Here is a 16,401-nt window from a genome sequence, read left to right as displayed (position 1 = left end):
AAGCACTTACCCAGGGGGACAAATGCAACCACTCACACACGGTGGAGATGGTGCACAGGTGAAGTTCATGGCAAGGTTTGCACAGGAAAGCTCACAGTTTACTCCAGCAGATGGCAAGCCAGGCACATGAGACCGGCAGTCATAGTAGATCTTTTCTTCAGGGCACATGGGAGCTTCAAATTGAAAATGCAAACTACATGAGATCAGCATATGCTTAACTCTCCCTTGAAATCAAATACACTTTAAAGTACTTAATTTTTGCCGGTTCGTGCCCTAATCTTTCAACACAATTCATCAACAGCATATTCTGCTAACTACAAATGTAACACTTTCTTTACCCTTCAAGTGGTTAAAATTCTTTGGTCATTTTGGCACACATTTCCTGAATGGATACAATCTGAAAGCATTCGGGATTGCCAGAATTTTGCAAATCAGTCATGAATACAGACACTTGATATCTTAAGCTTTAAAGCAGCGCTCATTTCAAGTGCTGATCAAAAACTCTCTTATGTGTCAAACTATGTTTTTCATGGGAATGTTGCAGTATCAGTTTCTTAAAAACATGTTAAATTGTTGATGGATCTCTCTCAGCCAAGTTGGGTTATGTGAAACCATACAATATTGTTATAGTAGGTTTAAACGTTGGAGTAATATGAATTATACTTTGCTTTTTATTTGATGAAGTTAGTAAAATGTTTTTTATATTTCCTTGACAACCACTTGCAATTAATTCTTACAAGTGTTAAGAGTTTTCTGAAATGTTACATCCATACAGAGAGTACCAAAGTAATTAACATATGCTGTACTTGTTCTCACTGAACCTAACTGTGCAAATCTACCCTCACTGGATTAAGTTTAACTTTGCAGCAAAACCCAACTGGCCAAAACTTCAAAAGTGCTGGTCAAAAGCTAATATTTCAAGTGATTCTATTCAGATATCCAGCAACTTGCTCCTTTGAAAACACAGGGTAGAATTCAACAACATGTTAATGTGATTGTTCTGTCAGTGCAAGCATTTCCGCTTGCCAGATGGAACAATCTTCCCTCTTCTCCTCCACACCCTGTGCTGTTCCCCCAACCCTCCAGAGTAGATTTGGGGAAGCTTCAGGGTATGCATGTGGGGAGAAAATGGGGGAAGCAAGTCTTTGTGTTGGCTTCCTCTAGCACACCAGGTTAGTTGATTCCGGCCCCCTTTTTCCTGGTCCAAAACTCTGAATTTTATTGATGTTCTTTGATATAGGACAGGCTTCCTCAACCTCAGCCCTCCAGATGTTTTTGGCCTACAACTCCCATGATCCCTAGCTAGCAGGTCCAGTGGTCAGGGATGCTGGGAATTGTAGTCTCAAAACATCTGGAGGGCCGAGGTTGAGGAAGCCTGATCTAGGACAAAATGGGGATGAAAAAGAATGGCTATGCAGAACACTTTCAGGTGAGCAGGGATTCAAACCAGACTCAGATTAAACTCCCTTCCTTAGAACATGCAGTCCATGCATCTACAGCAGGAAAAGTGACCAAAAAGCATTTGAGAACTCTTCTGCTCAAGAAACTAAGGGAATTACCTGCAGGAACTTCAGCAGCTTCTGTGCATCTCATTGTTCCATTTAGACACTGGCTAGTCAGTGCACATAAAAAACACATCATAATAATTTAATACAAAAATACAGTTTTATATAGAGAATAACATTGTTAGTCATATAATGCAACTAAATGCAGTATAACTTACAGATGCAATAAACATGACATTCTAAACATCAGAAATGTCTGACAGCTGAGGATAACATAGATGGGTTAGATGGACGATCAACTTGTACTTATTGCTTCTTATACTAAGCATGCAAGGCTGCATTCACACAGCAATTTATATCATTTTCATGACTTTCCCCCCTAACTGTTAAGTTCTGCATTATAGTTGAGCTTTCACATGACATAAAAGCTGCTTCTGGAATTATAGTGGAATAAGAGCTGGACCATAAAGAAGGCTGATCGTCGAAGAATTGAATTATGGTGCTGGAGGAGACTCTTGAGAGTCCCATGGACTGCAAGAAGATCAAACCTATCCATTCTTAAGGAAATCAGCCCTGAGTGCTCACTGGAAGGACAGATCCTGAAGCTGAGACTCCAATACTTTGGCCACCTCATGAGAAGAGAAGACTCCCTGGAAAAGACCCTGATGTTGGGAAAGATGGAGGGCACAAGGAGAAGGGGGCGACAGAGGACGAGATGGTTGGACTGTGTTCTCGAAGCTACTAATATGAGTTTGACCAAACTGCGGGAGGCAGTGGAAGACAGGAGTGCCTGGTGTGCTCTGGTCCATGGGGTCACGAAGAGTCTGAAGAAGTGCGCATGCACACAAAATCTCATACCAATAACAAACTTAGTTGGTATCTAAGGTGCTACTGGAAGGATTTTTTTTATTTTGTTACAACAGCAATAGCAACAACAACAATACTGCAAGCTGAGTGCTCTTTTCCATGTTATTTGCATCCAGAAAAATCCATTTGCAAAGTATTAAAAAATGAGTGCTAAACCTGCACTGTATTCCATTATAGTTGAAAAATGGAATAAACTTCAATGTGAATGCAGCCTAAGTCTGATCAGCCTATCCTCTCCCTTAAGACAATGATCTCCAAGATCTGGGAGAATTTCTCCAAAACCCCACTATTAATTGTGTTCATACTGCAGTCTCACAAGGCCAAATTGGCATGTACGCAAACTGGGTAGAGCGTGAAGTCTACACTTCCACAAGAAACGTAAGCTAAATACCTACTTCTGCACTTCATACAATCACCTCCATATAGTAACAGCCATCATACATAAAAGAGGTAATGTGAATTGGTCCTCAATGCATCAAACAAGTAAAGCAGTTCAGAGTTGATAGAATAGTATGTATTGTTCCTTAATATATCACAGGTTTACTACACAGAAAGTTATGAAAACTCGGCGAGGAGCATGCAAGACTAATTTGGGAAAAGGCTATTAAAATTTAAATATAAGTAAAGCAGCTCCAGAAACAACTGGTCATGCACTGAGAACTGCACATCCAAAACAATATGTACAAGTGTCAGCTTGCAAATCTAGCCCCTCTGTAAATTTGAATGATATTTTTTTTATAAAAAATAAAAACCTCTTAGAGTTGGTTCTTACCATGAACCTGATGGTGTGGGTAGAATTTCCCCAGGCTGAAAATTTCTGCCTTTATAGTGGCATCGGCAACTAACCCTAATAAAAGAAAGCTTATGAATTCAGTTATAATATAGTATTACAGAACAAAAGGTGATATATAATTCATACATCATATCCTAATTGTTACAATAAGAAGATGAGGAAGTCCGTCCATTTCAAGTCTACAATTTGCACAATAATGAGGAAAAATATTCTGAAAGCTAGAACTAGGATGTGTTTGCTTTTTTAAACAATACAATTAAATAAATTTAAAATGGCTTACATTGGCACACAAAAGTTGATAGATTCTTCAAAGTATTTTCCATCAGGGCAATTACATCCTTCAGCACAATCATGATCGCAGGCATCCAAAAATGAGAGGGAGGAACAGGAATGCTCACAGAAAGAGGAGCACTGGTGGTACAGCATACCACTTCTGCACATTAATGCTACAGATAAACAATGTATTGTTCAAATGTCAGAATGTCAGGCCCAGACATCAAGATGCACTGCTGCACTTTAACAAAACCCACTTTCTCTTTAGCATTATTTATTAGATTTTTATCTGACCTTTCCTTCCAAAAAACAGAAACGAAACAATAAAAGCAATGAAATTTAAACCTTAAACACACAAACACCAAATGAATATCCACAAAACTAATAATGTCAAAGCTGCTGATAATGTACTGTATTTCTGTTCTCAATGCCTAGGTGAACAGGACTGTTTTTTAATTCCTCTAAACATTAATATGGAGTGGCTGTCTCAGTTGGCACTGCTCTGTGGTGGTTCCAGTCCTACTTGGATGCTTGTATTCAGAAGGTGGTGCCTGGCGAGTGGAACCTTCAGTTGGGGGTTCTGCAAGGTTTGATTTTATTCCTCATATTGTTTAACATCTACACAAGGCATAGGCAAACTCAGCCCTCCAGATGTTTTGGAACTACAACTCCCACTGGTCCTGTTAGCTAGAGATTATGGGAGTTGTGGTCCCAAAACATCTGGAGGGCCAAGTTTGCCTATGCCTGATCTACATGAAACCACTGAATGTGGTTATCCAGAATTTTGGAGTATGTTTGTCAGCAATGTGCTGATGACATACTGCTCCGATACTCCTTTAAACCTGCAGGTGTGGCAGTGGACTGATGCTAGATTGATGTATTGTCTTAGTACTGCACTGGATGAGAGCCAATAACCTGAAGCTTAATTCAGACAAGAGGTGCAATTAGTGGGTTGTTCTCTAGACTGGATGGATGGGATGTGGCCTGTTCTGGATGAGGTCACATTCCCTCTGAAGGAGCAGGTACATAGCTTGGAGTACTTCCGGGGCCATCACTGTCATTTGAGCCTCAGGAGGCCTCAGTGGTGTAGACTGCCTTCATCTGGTGGCTACACCTCTATCTGGACAGGAGTAGCCTTACATCTATTGTCTATGCAATAATAATAATAATAATAAAAATAAATTTATATCCCGCCTTCCCCAGCTGAAGCCGGGCTCAGAGCGACAAACAATTTTAGTGCAGAATTTAGCAACCAGGTTGCTCACAAGGACAAGATGGTCTGAGCACACAACACCAATCCTTGCCTGACAGCCCTGTCTACCAATTAGTTTCTGGCCTCAATATGTCAAAGTGCTGGGTTTGACATATAAAGCCTTATGTGGCTCAGGACCCTAATACATCAGTGACTACCTCCCCCTACCTTAACTGGCCCAAACACTGCAGTTGTCATCTGTTGCCAATGCTGTATATTTATTTCCAGCTATATATTATGGTCAGGGTTAATTGCCCAATAGTAAGATTCTAAATTTCAGGTGAAGATTGTAGAAGAGCATTTCAAACTTGCATGTAGTTTTCTTTTCCCCCTTCTAAGCATATAGATGCATCTGGCTAGTTTTGTGATGCGTTAAATCACTTGCTTCTTAGCAAACCGAGAAAGGCTGGTAAATTCTCAATGACACCCCCCCCCCCCAGGACCAGGCTAGTACCTGTTCCATCTTACCAGCTCAACCAAGGAGCAGAGGAATTCAGACATTAAAGAACAGGCCAGATCTGCTTAATGTTCAGTATGTGGTTACTAATCCAGGTAGATTTGGAAACAAGCAGTCTGAGGGTTTGGGGTTGCTGTTTTTTTTTTTTGTTGTTGTTGTTGTTTTGAAGAATGTAAGTATCCTAGTAATGCTTCAATTTTAAAAATAATAATAATTCACAGTTCAGTGACTCACCACAGTATGAGACATGAGATCTGAAGTCAACAGTAACTCCATGCTTGCTGCATAGGTAAGTATAGTGTGCAAGAGCACTGCACAAACAGCTGCTCCCACATTTGCAAGCATCAAAGCGGCACCGCTGGTAGTATAATCCTGGGCTGATGTAGACATGACATGGAGCAAAGAGTTCTTGATTGAGGAGATCACACTGGGATGCATACCCAACTAAGGGAAAGCAACATTTGGCTTATAGCAGTACTCATACTATTTAAAAGCACTCGGTGAAAAGTAAGTAGCCAAGACTGATAACACTACACCAAAACTACAGGCTAGCCAAAACATAATGCATGCAAATATACATGCACAGTCCTCATCCTACTGACCTTAATGAGCACCATCCCAGGAAGCTAGGTGTATATGCTAGCCATTGAAATCAATGGGGTTTAAACAAACAGGAGAGAGATTTGCCTTTACCAGAAAGATTGCTCTGAATCTAAATGGCAGATTAAAGAAACAGCCCAAAATCATCTGTAGGAGACAATAAAGTTCAGACACAGGAAAAGAACTGGGATCTAAGAACGCTATTATGATAAATCTACATCAAAACCCCCAAGTAAAAGTGCACCATTTTGTTGGTTAATGTTACAAGGATCAACCACGGGGATGTTGACGGGCACATGGCACGCTGATGAAACCTTCCATGCGTTGGCATGGAGCTGCGGGGTGCCTTCAATCATTCCTGCTGGAGATCTGAGGAGGAAAATGAGAGTGATTAGACAGAAGAAACAGACAGGACAAGAGAAAATGCCTGTCACTGGAAATAAACTATTTGCCCTGACATCACCTAGGGTAGGCAAATGGACTCCCTCCAGATGTGGAACTCCAATTCCCATCAGCTTTAGCCAGCATGTCTGCAGGGCAGGAATGATGGGAGGCATGCACAAGTGGAAGACTGTGAGCATAGAAGATGTTCACATGTCTGAAAACTTAATTTGGGGCTCTTTTTTCCTCACTAAAGTAACATTTGACCATTGGCTACCTGTAGTCTTCTGAGAACAGTTCAAGCTGCTAGGTTTGCCTTTTAAACTACAGTGGTACCTCTGGTTACGTACTTAATTCGTTCCAGGGGTCCGTTCTTAACCTGAAACTGTTCTTAACCTGAAGCACCACTTTAGCTAATGGGGCCTCCCGCTGCCGCTGCGCCACCGCCGTGTGATTTCTGTTCTCATCCTGAAGCAAAGTTCTTAACCCGGGGTACTATTTCTGGGTTAGCGGAATCTGTAACCTGAAGCGTATGTAACCTGAAGTGTATGTAACCCGAGGTACCACTGTATTTGAGAGCTACTTAAATAGGCTTATACATCTTGCCTTTTGCTCTGCTGTACTTTCAGGATCACCTGGGAGCATTTCCTTGATGCTTGCTTGTCATCACGTGGCAAGAACTTACAACAAGGGTATACAGAATCATGTTGGGTTGCTTTTATACAGTTACATAATTCAGTAGATTAGCCAAGCATAAACAATATCCAGAAAAGCTCTAGTGACTGATCATTTGGCTTGACTGAGTAGCTAAGCTTTATCTAATAAAGTGTAGTGCTACATATTCTATATGTTGGTTAATATTTTGTGTATCTGGATTTAATACACATCATTACTCAGGTTTTACATATGGGTTGAGTTTTGCTTATGAGCTAACTAAATGAATAATGAAGTAACAGTAGAAATCAAACTTACAGAAAATCATCTCTCAAGTTTCCATTATATGTTCCACATAGACCCAAAGTTCTCCTTTTCCAAGCAGCACTGAGTTGAATATACACTCTTTCGCCATCTTTAGCAAACTGAATTCTTAAACCAAATTTAGTTTTCAGCTGCACAAACAATGAAGACAGATTCCATACTTCAGCATACCCTACACGTAACAGAAGGTGGGGTAATTCCCCAAACAACGTTAAATAATTGTCCAGAGGTACGAGACTGCATTCTTTTGTTAACACAAGCTAACATAGTATCAAAACAGAGAGATGTTATTTTTAACCTATATGGAAGAAACTGTAATTCCATCTTCATAATGTCAACTCTTTAAAAAATGATTTTTTTTTAAAAAAAGAGCATTTTTTAATATAGAGAACTCTGCCACTATTATTCCGTTTAACTAAAAGCAAACAAGCAAACAAAAAGAACTGAAAAGATGATGACCTTCTCCAAACCCCTTTGGAGCCTTCTCAAGGTGGGAAATTGAGAGGGATTGGGTGACAAGTTATCCAGGAGGGCTTTGTGGTTTATTCAGCCTCAAGTGACAGACACTTCAGATAGAATAGTCCCTTGCAGCTATTTTGTATATACCATATACAAGAGTGAAAGAAGTTTAAAATACTTCCAGAGAGGAGCCTCCTGACAAGGTGCCCAAAGCATGAGATATCAATTAACCGTGACAAGAGAAGCCTATAAAACGTGCTTCGTTTCGTATGTATTCTGTTTCACATACAGAACCTGAGGGATGTGGGCCAACTACCTAATTCGGTTCACATGATGAGTGAAATGTGTATGCTAATCATTCAAGGCCGAAAGCATAATATATCAATTAACTGTAACAAGATCAGGCTCAGGGCTATAAAACTTGCTTCGTTTCATGCGTTTTTGCTTTCACATATAGAATTCCAGAGATGTGGGCCAACTAGCTAATGCAAGTCACATGATGAATGAAGTTCTGTATACTAATCTATCAATGCCTTCAGTTATTTAATTTGGACGATTCCTCAGTTCCCAAACTGAAAAAGAGTTTTCTGGAGTTGGAAACCCTGATTCATATAAACTGATAACAGTTCATTTTTTTAAAAAAGCCGCACAATTATTTAACTCATCTTCTGTGCCAGGCATGAGAAAACACACACAGAGAGACATTAATGTAAAAAATTGTATATTTTCATTGAAACAGACTGGCTATAAAAGGAACAATAAGAACCTTAATAGAAGGGTATTGTAATAAATGTCTTACCATTTAGGTTCAAACCCTGACTGGAAGAGCTATACTGAACTTCACCACCTCGGTTCAAAGTCACTTGCTTGTTCAAGTCATCTTCAAGAACTAGTGTTATAGACTGAATGCAGACATGATCAAGATTCTGAATGGGCCCAGGAAGGCAGGGCAACGGGGAACAAAAGGAAAGGGAAAATATAGGCAAGTATTTCCTAAATTGCATTCCATTCATTCCATTCCATTTTGAGCAACATTCCATTTTTATTAGGCCGTCCTCCAAGGAAGAGGGCAATGTTCTTTTCCCTCCCCCTGCCCATTTAATCCTCCCAACAACCCTGAAAGTAACTTAAACTGAGAGGTAGTGACTGACCCAAGGTCACCTAGTGAGCTATATGGCTGAGTGGGAATTTGAACCCTGGTCTCCCCAATCTAACATTCTATCCACTACACCAGGCCTAGAGGAAAGAGCTGCAATATACCATTAAAAAATAACTTTAGAGATAATAAATGAATTAATTATACTCATGGAATGCAGCAGCACCCTCTAGAGTTCCGTTGTACTACAACTTCCATCACTGACCATTGGCCATACTAGCTGGGGCTGATGGGAGTTATTAGCCTGCAACATCTGGACGATGTCATGTTGGCTAACCTTGAGCTACACATATTAAACTCAAAGAATGGTTTCATACATAAGAGGAAGAGATTGATGCTGCAGCATTCTGGATTTAACTAGCCAGCAGTTGAAATGCCCTATCGTTAATATTTTAATATTCTGTGAGCTCTCAGATTTATTGTTCCCCCCCCCAAAAAAAAACGAGAGAGCTTATAAAATATCAAATAAATATCTCATTCAGTTTCAAAATGCCTCTTATCTGGCTGGCAGTATATCAAACCTGTTCAGCCCTGTCACCAAGAGCATTTATCTGCCTAAGACACCTGCTCAGACTGTAACCAAATATGTAGATGCTTGTGTAATCATGCGTGAATGAAAAGCTCTGTAGACTTAATCTCAGTAAAAGGCGCAATTGGCTTTACAAAAAGGCAATACTTACGACTGAAATGGAATCCAGGTTATGATCAGGTAGACACTCAATATTAAGAAAAAAAGAATGATTTATTGTTGCTAATCCTCTTAATTAATTAATTGGCTCCAATGGTGTAGGTATTTATATATCAGCATAGAATTTTATTTTAAGCATGACCTTACCTGACCGCATGGAGTTTTCTGTACAGTAATTGTGAATTTGTCTTTCCCGGTGCCCTTCACCAGAATGTACTGACAGATCCCAAGGAAGGTATAATGGCGACCATCAAAAGTTGTGAAATGGGAATCACCAACGATTGAACATTCAGCTTAAGGCAAGAACAGTTAAATATTTAGTTGGATATTGCCCACTGAATTCAAAGGAATTGAGTTCTGAGTAGATGTATAAGATTTCACTGCTAGTGGTTCAGAGGTTTACAATATCTTTTGTATTAGATTTCAACTGATGTGTCACTTTTAGTATTTTTACTTATTAACGTACCAACTTTTAAATATATTAATACAAAGTAAACAAAAAAGTATCTTACAAAAACAGAGAAAAAATAAATTACCTGGGCAATCATGCTCAGTGCAGTTCCAAATTCCACCAATACAAATACTAAAACAAAGTAGACAATGTGTTAACAGAATAGAATGCTGGGAGAAAACATCGTAACCCTTTTGATATTTACTATATAAATGCAACTATTAAAACTCCCACAATAATAGCACAACAAGACAAATGCTTTAAAGTAAGGTAATTAAAGGTATTCAGACACAAGGCAGAGATAATAGAAGTAATGTCTACATACCAGTCACTACATTCTTGCTCAATTTTTGAGCCAACAGGAAATGCTGTCCCATGATAAACACATGGGCAATCAGAGAGGGAAATACAAGTTCCATTGTCCATTATGAGACCTAAGGTTATAAAAAAATACCATTTATGTTAGCACAATAAACACACACACACACACACACACATATATATATCCTGTCATTCATTAGGTAGCAAAGATGTTCATCAGGTGAAGTTTAGGGAGGGATGTTGATAAGGCCTTCTCTGGACTTGACGGTTTAAAACCATGTTTTCTCAACCATGGTTAGGATGCAAGAGAGTTTGATACTAAATGAAGCATTAATACTCAACTGTGGTTAAGGATTATATCAGCACTGCCATTTAATCCCTAACCACTGTTGAGGCTGATGACAGCATGAATACTCCGAGTATGGTTTAGGGGATTTTGTTGCTGTTGTTGATATTAATTTTTTGTATCCCTATTTTTAGATTTTATGATTAAAGTGGAAATAGTTCAATTTGGTTATATGCTTTTTGGTTTTATTGTTTATGACTACTTTGGTTATGCTTGTGATTATGTAACTACAGAAAGGCGGCATACAAATGAAATGATGATGGTGATGATAAGTAGCAAATAGAGAAAGAAGTCCACAACCTGTCAGTTTATTCCCTATCAATTAACCAGGATTAAGAGACTGCCATGATACATCTACACCAATTCACAGCGTGTATGTACATGTCTAGACTAGCCTATGGTCTAAAATTGGGAAATTCTGTACAGACAACAAAACCATCCTATTAAGAGACAACAAATACTGCTGTGACCAATACTGACAACTCTCAAATAGCATTATTTACTTGTACTGTATATCTATATCTGCCATTCACATGTTTGGTGAGCTTTCATACTGACCCAGAGTTGTAAAGAATTCAGTACCTTTTTAAAGCAATACACAAAACAGTATATAGCAAGAGTTGGGAAGAAAAAAAGATGTATAGAAATGAAATAGAAACACACATACGCTTTCCTGAGGTTCTGACTATCTTTACACAGAATCTACAGGTTCTTCTGTACATACAACCTAGAAATCAACAGGAACTTCAGAAGATGCAGGTCAAAAGGAGTGTCCCCATTAAAACACACTTCTGTTGTGAGCAGAGTGGTTGTAACATTCAAATAAGGTAATTGAAAAAGCAGCTTACTTACCATCGGGACAGTAGCATCCATCTAAGCAATGAAGATTACTGCCAAGACAATCTTTCTCAAAAGTGCAGGTTGGGGGACAACAGCTAATACAATCCCGATGGATAAAACTATCTTCACACTTATCATCTAAAATACAAGAAGTTCAAAACATTGCTATGATCCTGGACATTGCATTTAGATAAGGAGACATATTGCACAAACCCAATAAATTAATGGTCCTAAGTTAGTTGTGTTCATCAACTTCAATGGGTCTACCTTGAGACTAGCATTGAATACCACCCACAAAGTATTGTTCTACAGTGTATTAATAGTACTGTAACTAATTACTAGTATCCTAAATTTAGCATATGTTTCACGTCCAAACATCTTCAGGTAGGACCTTCATAGGCACATTCAAAGTAAGAGGAATCTGGAGTGTAGACATGTACATTTATAGGAACCAGGAGTGTGTGTGTGTGTGTGTGTGTGTGTGTGTGTGTGAGAGAGAGAGAGAGAGAGAGAGAGAGAGAGAGAATGTAAATAATCCTGAAATCTAGTATGAAAAATGGTGGTACATAAATATTTTACATAAATATTTATATGAATGCAATGTAGAATACACATCTGCTTTGACAGGATATTGAAACATCTCTATTACCCTGGTCAAGTAGTCAAAATCCTAAAATTTGAAAGCAATTACTTAGAATTGTTCTTGTTTCCACTCTGAATGGCTGCAATGTGCCAACTATACCATTGGGTTGCTGCAGTGGAAATTTCACCTTTAACACTGATTGATACACTGAAGCTATTGTTTGGCTGACCTAATATTAAAGTACTAGATAAATGTAAATGGACCGCTGACCGTTAAGTCCAGTCATGGACGACTCAGGGGTTGCGGCGCTCATCTCGCTTTACTGGCCGAGGGAGCCGGCGTTTGTCTGCAAACAGCTTCCAGGTCATGTGGCCAGCATGACTAAGCCACTTCTGGTGAAACCAGAGCAGTGCAGGGAAACGCTGTTTACCTTCCCGCCGGAGCGGTACCTATTTATCTACTTGCACTTTGTGCTTTCGAACTACTAGGTTGGCAGGAGCAGGGACCGAGCAACGGGAGCTCACCCCGTTGCGGGGATTCAAACTGCCGACCTGATCAGCAAGCCCTAGGCTCTGTAGTTTAGACCCACCAGACTTACTACATGCTGGAAAATCATCCCTCCAGTCTCGCACTGGGTAGCCTGCATGTGAACATGATCGAGCATACTCTGTCACTGCTCGGCAGTAAGTTTCATCATCGTCCTCTCTGAAAAGACAAAAACGAACCCTTACTGATTAAATCTGTAATCTTTAAACTATATGTGTAGGCTTATTGTAACTTCATAAGAAAATTGATATAATACAAGCTAGGATTCAGTTTTCAGCAATAACCCCTTTCCTGCTACAGCCCCCTTTTACCACAAAGGAGAGGGGTGTCCCTCAATCCTCAGGAGTACATTTTCAGGACACATGGGGGCGCATAGGTAGCAAAGCCCTGCTCTGTGAACACAGGTCCATTATGTTCACAAAACAGAAAACAGAAGTTGGAATCTGTGCCAAAGACACTGAAATAAAAATGAAATCTACCTTTCAGCAGATGTTCCAGCTTCTAGTAGTTTTATGTTTAATATAATGATCTATCACATGGTATGCGTGCTGGTGGTTTGAAATCCCTTATTATAAAGTCACCATGTCAAACTCCATTATGCTGTTTTCTTACCCTCACTCTCCTCACCTTACCACAGATAATCCAATTAAATGACTCTCACCAACTACATGCCTTGGCATAGATAAACTGTCATTCTACAAGCTGCTCCCAGCAGTCCGCCACAGAGCAAGAATTCACTTTCACAAATAGCCCAAGCCTAGTTAATGAACCACACACACACACACACACACCTGCAAAAAAATAAAATAAAATAATCTGAAAGTTTTCTGTACTTGTACCATCCTTAGTTTTCACAAATGTTCATTAGGAAAAATAAGTAATGATACCGGTGAAGAGATGTCAAAAAGGTTTGCTGGGCCTGGGCACAGAAACAAGCTTTATGGGCTAGATAGTGTTCGTCTCAAACAAGAGTTGAGCATTAGAAGTGCCCAAGCTAAAGTCCTTTGACAAGCTGGGAAAATGGGGCACCACTTAAACACTGCATTGTTTTGTGTTTATGGAGCTGTTTATGGAGTTGTTGTTTTTTACAGTTTCTGCAGTCCCCTAGCAAATCAGCAGAGATGTTTCTCTGCAGCACTGCAAGAGGCTACTGTGAAGAACTGTCCCTGTGAAAATAAAGTGTATCTGGCTTGGCTTCCAATGGAGCTACAGACAGTTTCTAGGTAAGTAAGTCGGCTTATTTCCTGGCTAAACTAATGGGAGATAATGGGGCAGGAAGTTTGCCTACCTCTATTGTAGCTGACTTTGACATTTTGAACTGTTCCAGGTTCTTAAGAATAGAGAAAATCACTTACAAGGCAAAGAAACAATAATGGTGAAAACGCAACACACCACCCAATTGGGGACAATACAAAAAAGAAATGGGGGGGGGGGAGCTTTTACTCTGCTTACCTACAAAGGTCATTCATACAGCTGGAAATATAGGGGTAAGGATCTATGCTTTGGTGGCAGCTGAGAAAAGGGAACTGCAAGAGTATTTGGCACTTGAAGTATATGTTCTGTGCAAAAAAAGAATATAGCTGATTATTAATTCATGTATGTTTCATAAAATAAGCATGAACTACCCCCCCCATCCCAAGGTCACTTTTTAACTCTCCCTGAGACCCGTACAATTTCTGCTATAACCCCTCTGTTGTCCTACATTGTGTTTCTAATGCTTCTCCCTTCCCAACTGTGTTGAATTGGCAAAATATCTCCCAGGTTCAGTGATAAAGAAAGAGAGAACATTCCCCTGAGGAACTCTTCATTCTTTAAGTAACAATGAAAATTAAATCATCGTTTAATTTGGCAATAAAATGAACTCTAGTCTATGCAGGAGAGCATGCCGAAAGTACAGCTCTTCTAACTTCCTCACATTTTTTTTTAAATCAAAAAAGAATTCAGGATTGTCCCACACTGAACTGCTGATAATCAGATTAAACTTCTTGACCCAACCTATTTACCAGTGTCCATGGGCTGTATCCAGTGATCTCATCCCACTAGCATAAGGACTTCCACTACGCAACTGGATTTCTCTCTTGTGACCCCCTCCACAAATCAGTATTGGAGTTTCCCCTACCCCTAAGCATACATGAAGGTACATGCTACTAGCCTCCACATCCCACTCACACTGTCTCCTAACCCCCTGAGAAGCTTTCAAGAGGCTGCAGGAGCATCAGAGAACGGCAAATTTCTCTTCTATGAGATTTCTGCTATTCAGTGCTCTCACTGGCCAAAGGCCAGAAAAACAAATATCCTAGAGGCCACTCTATAAAAACAGCAATCTAGTCAGCTTACCTCATAAGATTCTGTGTCAATGTAACATGGACTAGGAAAATCAGACGCAATAGCAACACAAGCTGCATCATCTGGAGTTTGCACAGACCAGCTGTTAGCAAATTTAGCAATATCCTCCTTATAGTCACCTATTAAACAACACAATTTCCCACAAGAGTAAATGACATATGGCTAGCATCGTGTGAATGCATATATTATAGATCAGGCTTCCTCAAACTCGGCCCTCCAAATGTTTTGAGACTATAAGTCCCATCATCCCTGATGACTTGTCCTGCTTGCTAGGGATCATGGGAGTTGTAGGCCAAAAACATCTGGAAGGCTGAGTTTGAGGAAGCCTGCTGTAGATAGTATTAAAATAGTAGTCCATTTATGCATATAATTATTTCCTACATTTATCGGTCATGGAAATGATTGCAATTTCCAGACACCATGTGCTTGTCTGGAAGCACCCTTGACCTGAGCCCATTAAACCTTAAACCTTTGTAACATATCTCACACAACAAGGCATTTACGGCATACTGGTGGCCATGATATATATAAAAAATAACCACATGAGGTTGTATCCACAGAGTAGACTCATTGAAATGATTGGAGATGACTAACTTAGGTCCATTATTTTCACTTAGTCTACACATAAGAAGAGCCTACAGGATCTGGCAAATGGTTCCTCTCGCTTAGTATCCTGTTCCGATAGTGGCCAACCAGATGCGTGTAGGAAACCTGCAAGCAAGTTCCAGGCACAAGACCATGGTTAACAGTAACTGGGATCAGAAGCATTCACTGCCCCCAACTGTGGAGGCAGAACATAGCCAATATGGCCAGTAGCCATAGGTAGGCTTATCCTTCAGGAATTTGTCTAATTCTCTTTAAAAGTCATCCAAGTTGGTAATCATCACTGCCTCCACTACATGGAGTATAACTCAGTTAGCTTCTGTCATCATATCTACTTTGCTCTGAATTATGGGTACACCATAGAGCTGATATGAAAGCATCTTGTTATCACTCGGCAAAGCATCAATAGCTCCGAACTAAGAGACAACCAGTATGAATCTCATGTCTGCAATAAATTTACCAGATTACCTTATGCAAGTCAGTCTCTCAACTTCGGCCCCCTATGTTGTAATACAAGGCTAACACCACTGACCTTCCTTCCAAGGTTATTGTAAGGATTGCAGCAAGAAAGAATGATATTGTGTACTTTGAACATGCATACCATAAGAATTATATAAATCTACTGACATTTTGCCCCAAACAAAACTTGGGGGGGAAAAGATAACTACAGTTCACAATACAGTGGTACCTCCGGTTGCGCATGGGATCCATTCCGGAGCTCCGGTCGGATCCCGAGGTGTTCGTATCCGGAGGTGCCACTTCTGTGCATGCGCGCAGTGCATAGAGTGCTTCTGTGCATGAGCGCGCATGGCGAAACCCAGAAAAATACTTCTGGGTTTGCCATGCACCTATCCCAAAGGATACATAACCGGAGGTGAATGTAAGTAGAGGTACCACGGTACAATATCCTTGCAGTGTTCCCTTACACTTGTAAGAGGCTAGGATCCATGAGGGTT

The 16,401-nt window shown here is 40.0% G+C and overlaps 1 protein-coding gene across 1 annotated transcript in view; it reads right to left on the bottom strand.

Annotated features, from left to right (window-relative positions):
- Positions 1–16,401, bottom strand: part of OTOGL (otogelin like) — an 82,652-nt gene that overhangs the window by 53,910 nt on the left and 12,341 nt on the right. The window contains exons 9-23 of the mRNA XM_028747187.2: positions 14,834–14,961; positions 13,949–14,055; positions 12,549–12,655; positions 11,380–11,505; positions 10,186–10,294; positions 9,946–9,992; positions 9,557–9,702; positions 8,365–8,491; positions 7,101–7,278; positions 5,992–6,116; positions 5,382–5,591; positions 3,446–3,611; positions 3,145–3,219; positions 1,560–1,612; positions 11–173 (exon numbers count right to left, since the gene is read on the bottom strand). Coding sequence (XP_028603020.2) covers positions 11–173; positions 1,560–1,612; positions 3,145–3,219; positions 3,446–3,611; positions 5,382–5,591; positions 5,992–6,116; positions 7,101–7,278; positions 8,365–8,491; positions 9,557–9,702; positions 9,946–9,992; positions 10,186–10,294; positions 11,380–11,505; positions 12,549–12,655; positions 13,949–14,055; positions 14,834–14,961 — 1,867 coding nt within the window. The remainder of the gene's footprint in view (positions 1–10; positions 174–1,559; positions 1,613–3,144; positions 3,220–3,445; positions 3,612–5,381; positions 5,592–5,991; positions 6,117–7,100; positions 7,279–8,364; positions 8,492–9,556; positions 9,703–9,945; positions 9,993–10,185; positions 10,295–11,379; positions 11,506–12,548; positions 12,656–13,948; positions 14,056–14,833; positions 14,962–16,401) is intronic.

This window comes from Podarcis muralis, chromosome 10 (genome assembly GCF_964188315.1).
Source record: "Podarcis muralis chromosome 10, rPodMur119.hap1.1, whole genome shotgun sequence".
Lineage (NCBI taxonomy): Eukaryota > Metazoa > Chordata > Lepidosauria > Squamata > Lacertidae > Podarcis > Podarcis muralis.
This window is presented reverse-complemented; position numbering and strand designations above follow the sequence as displayed.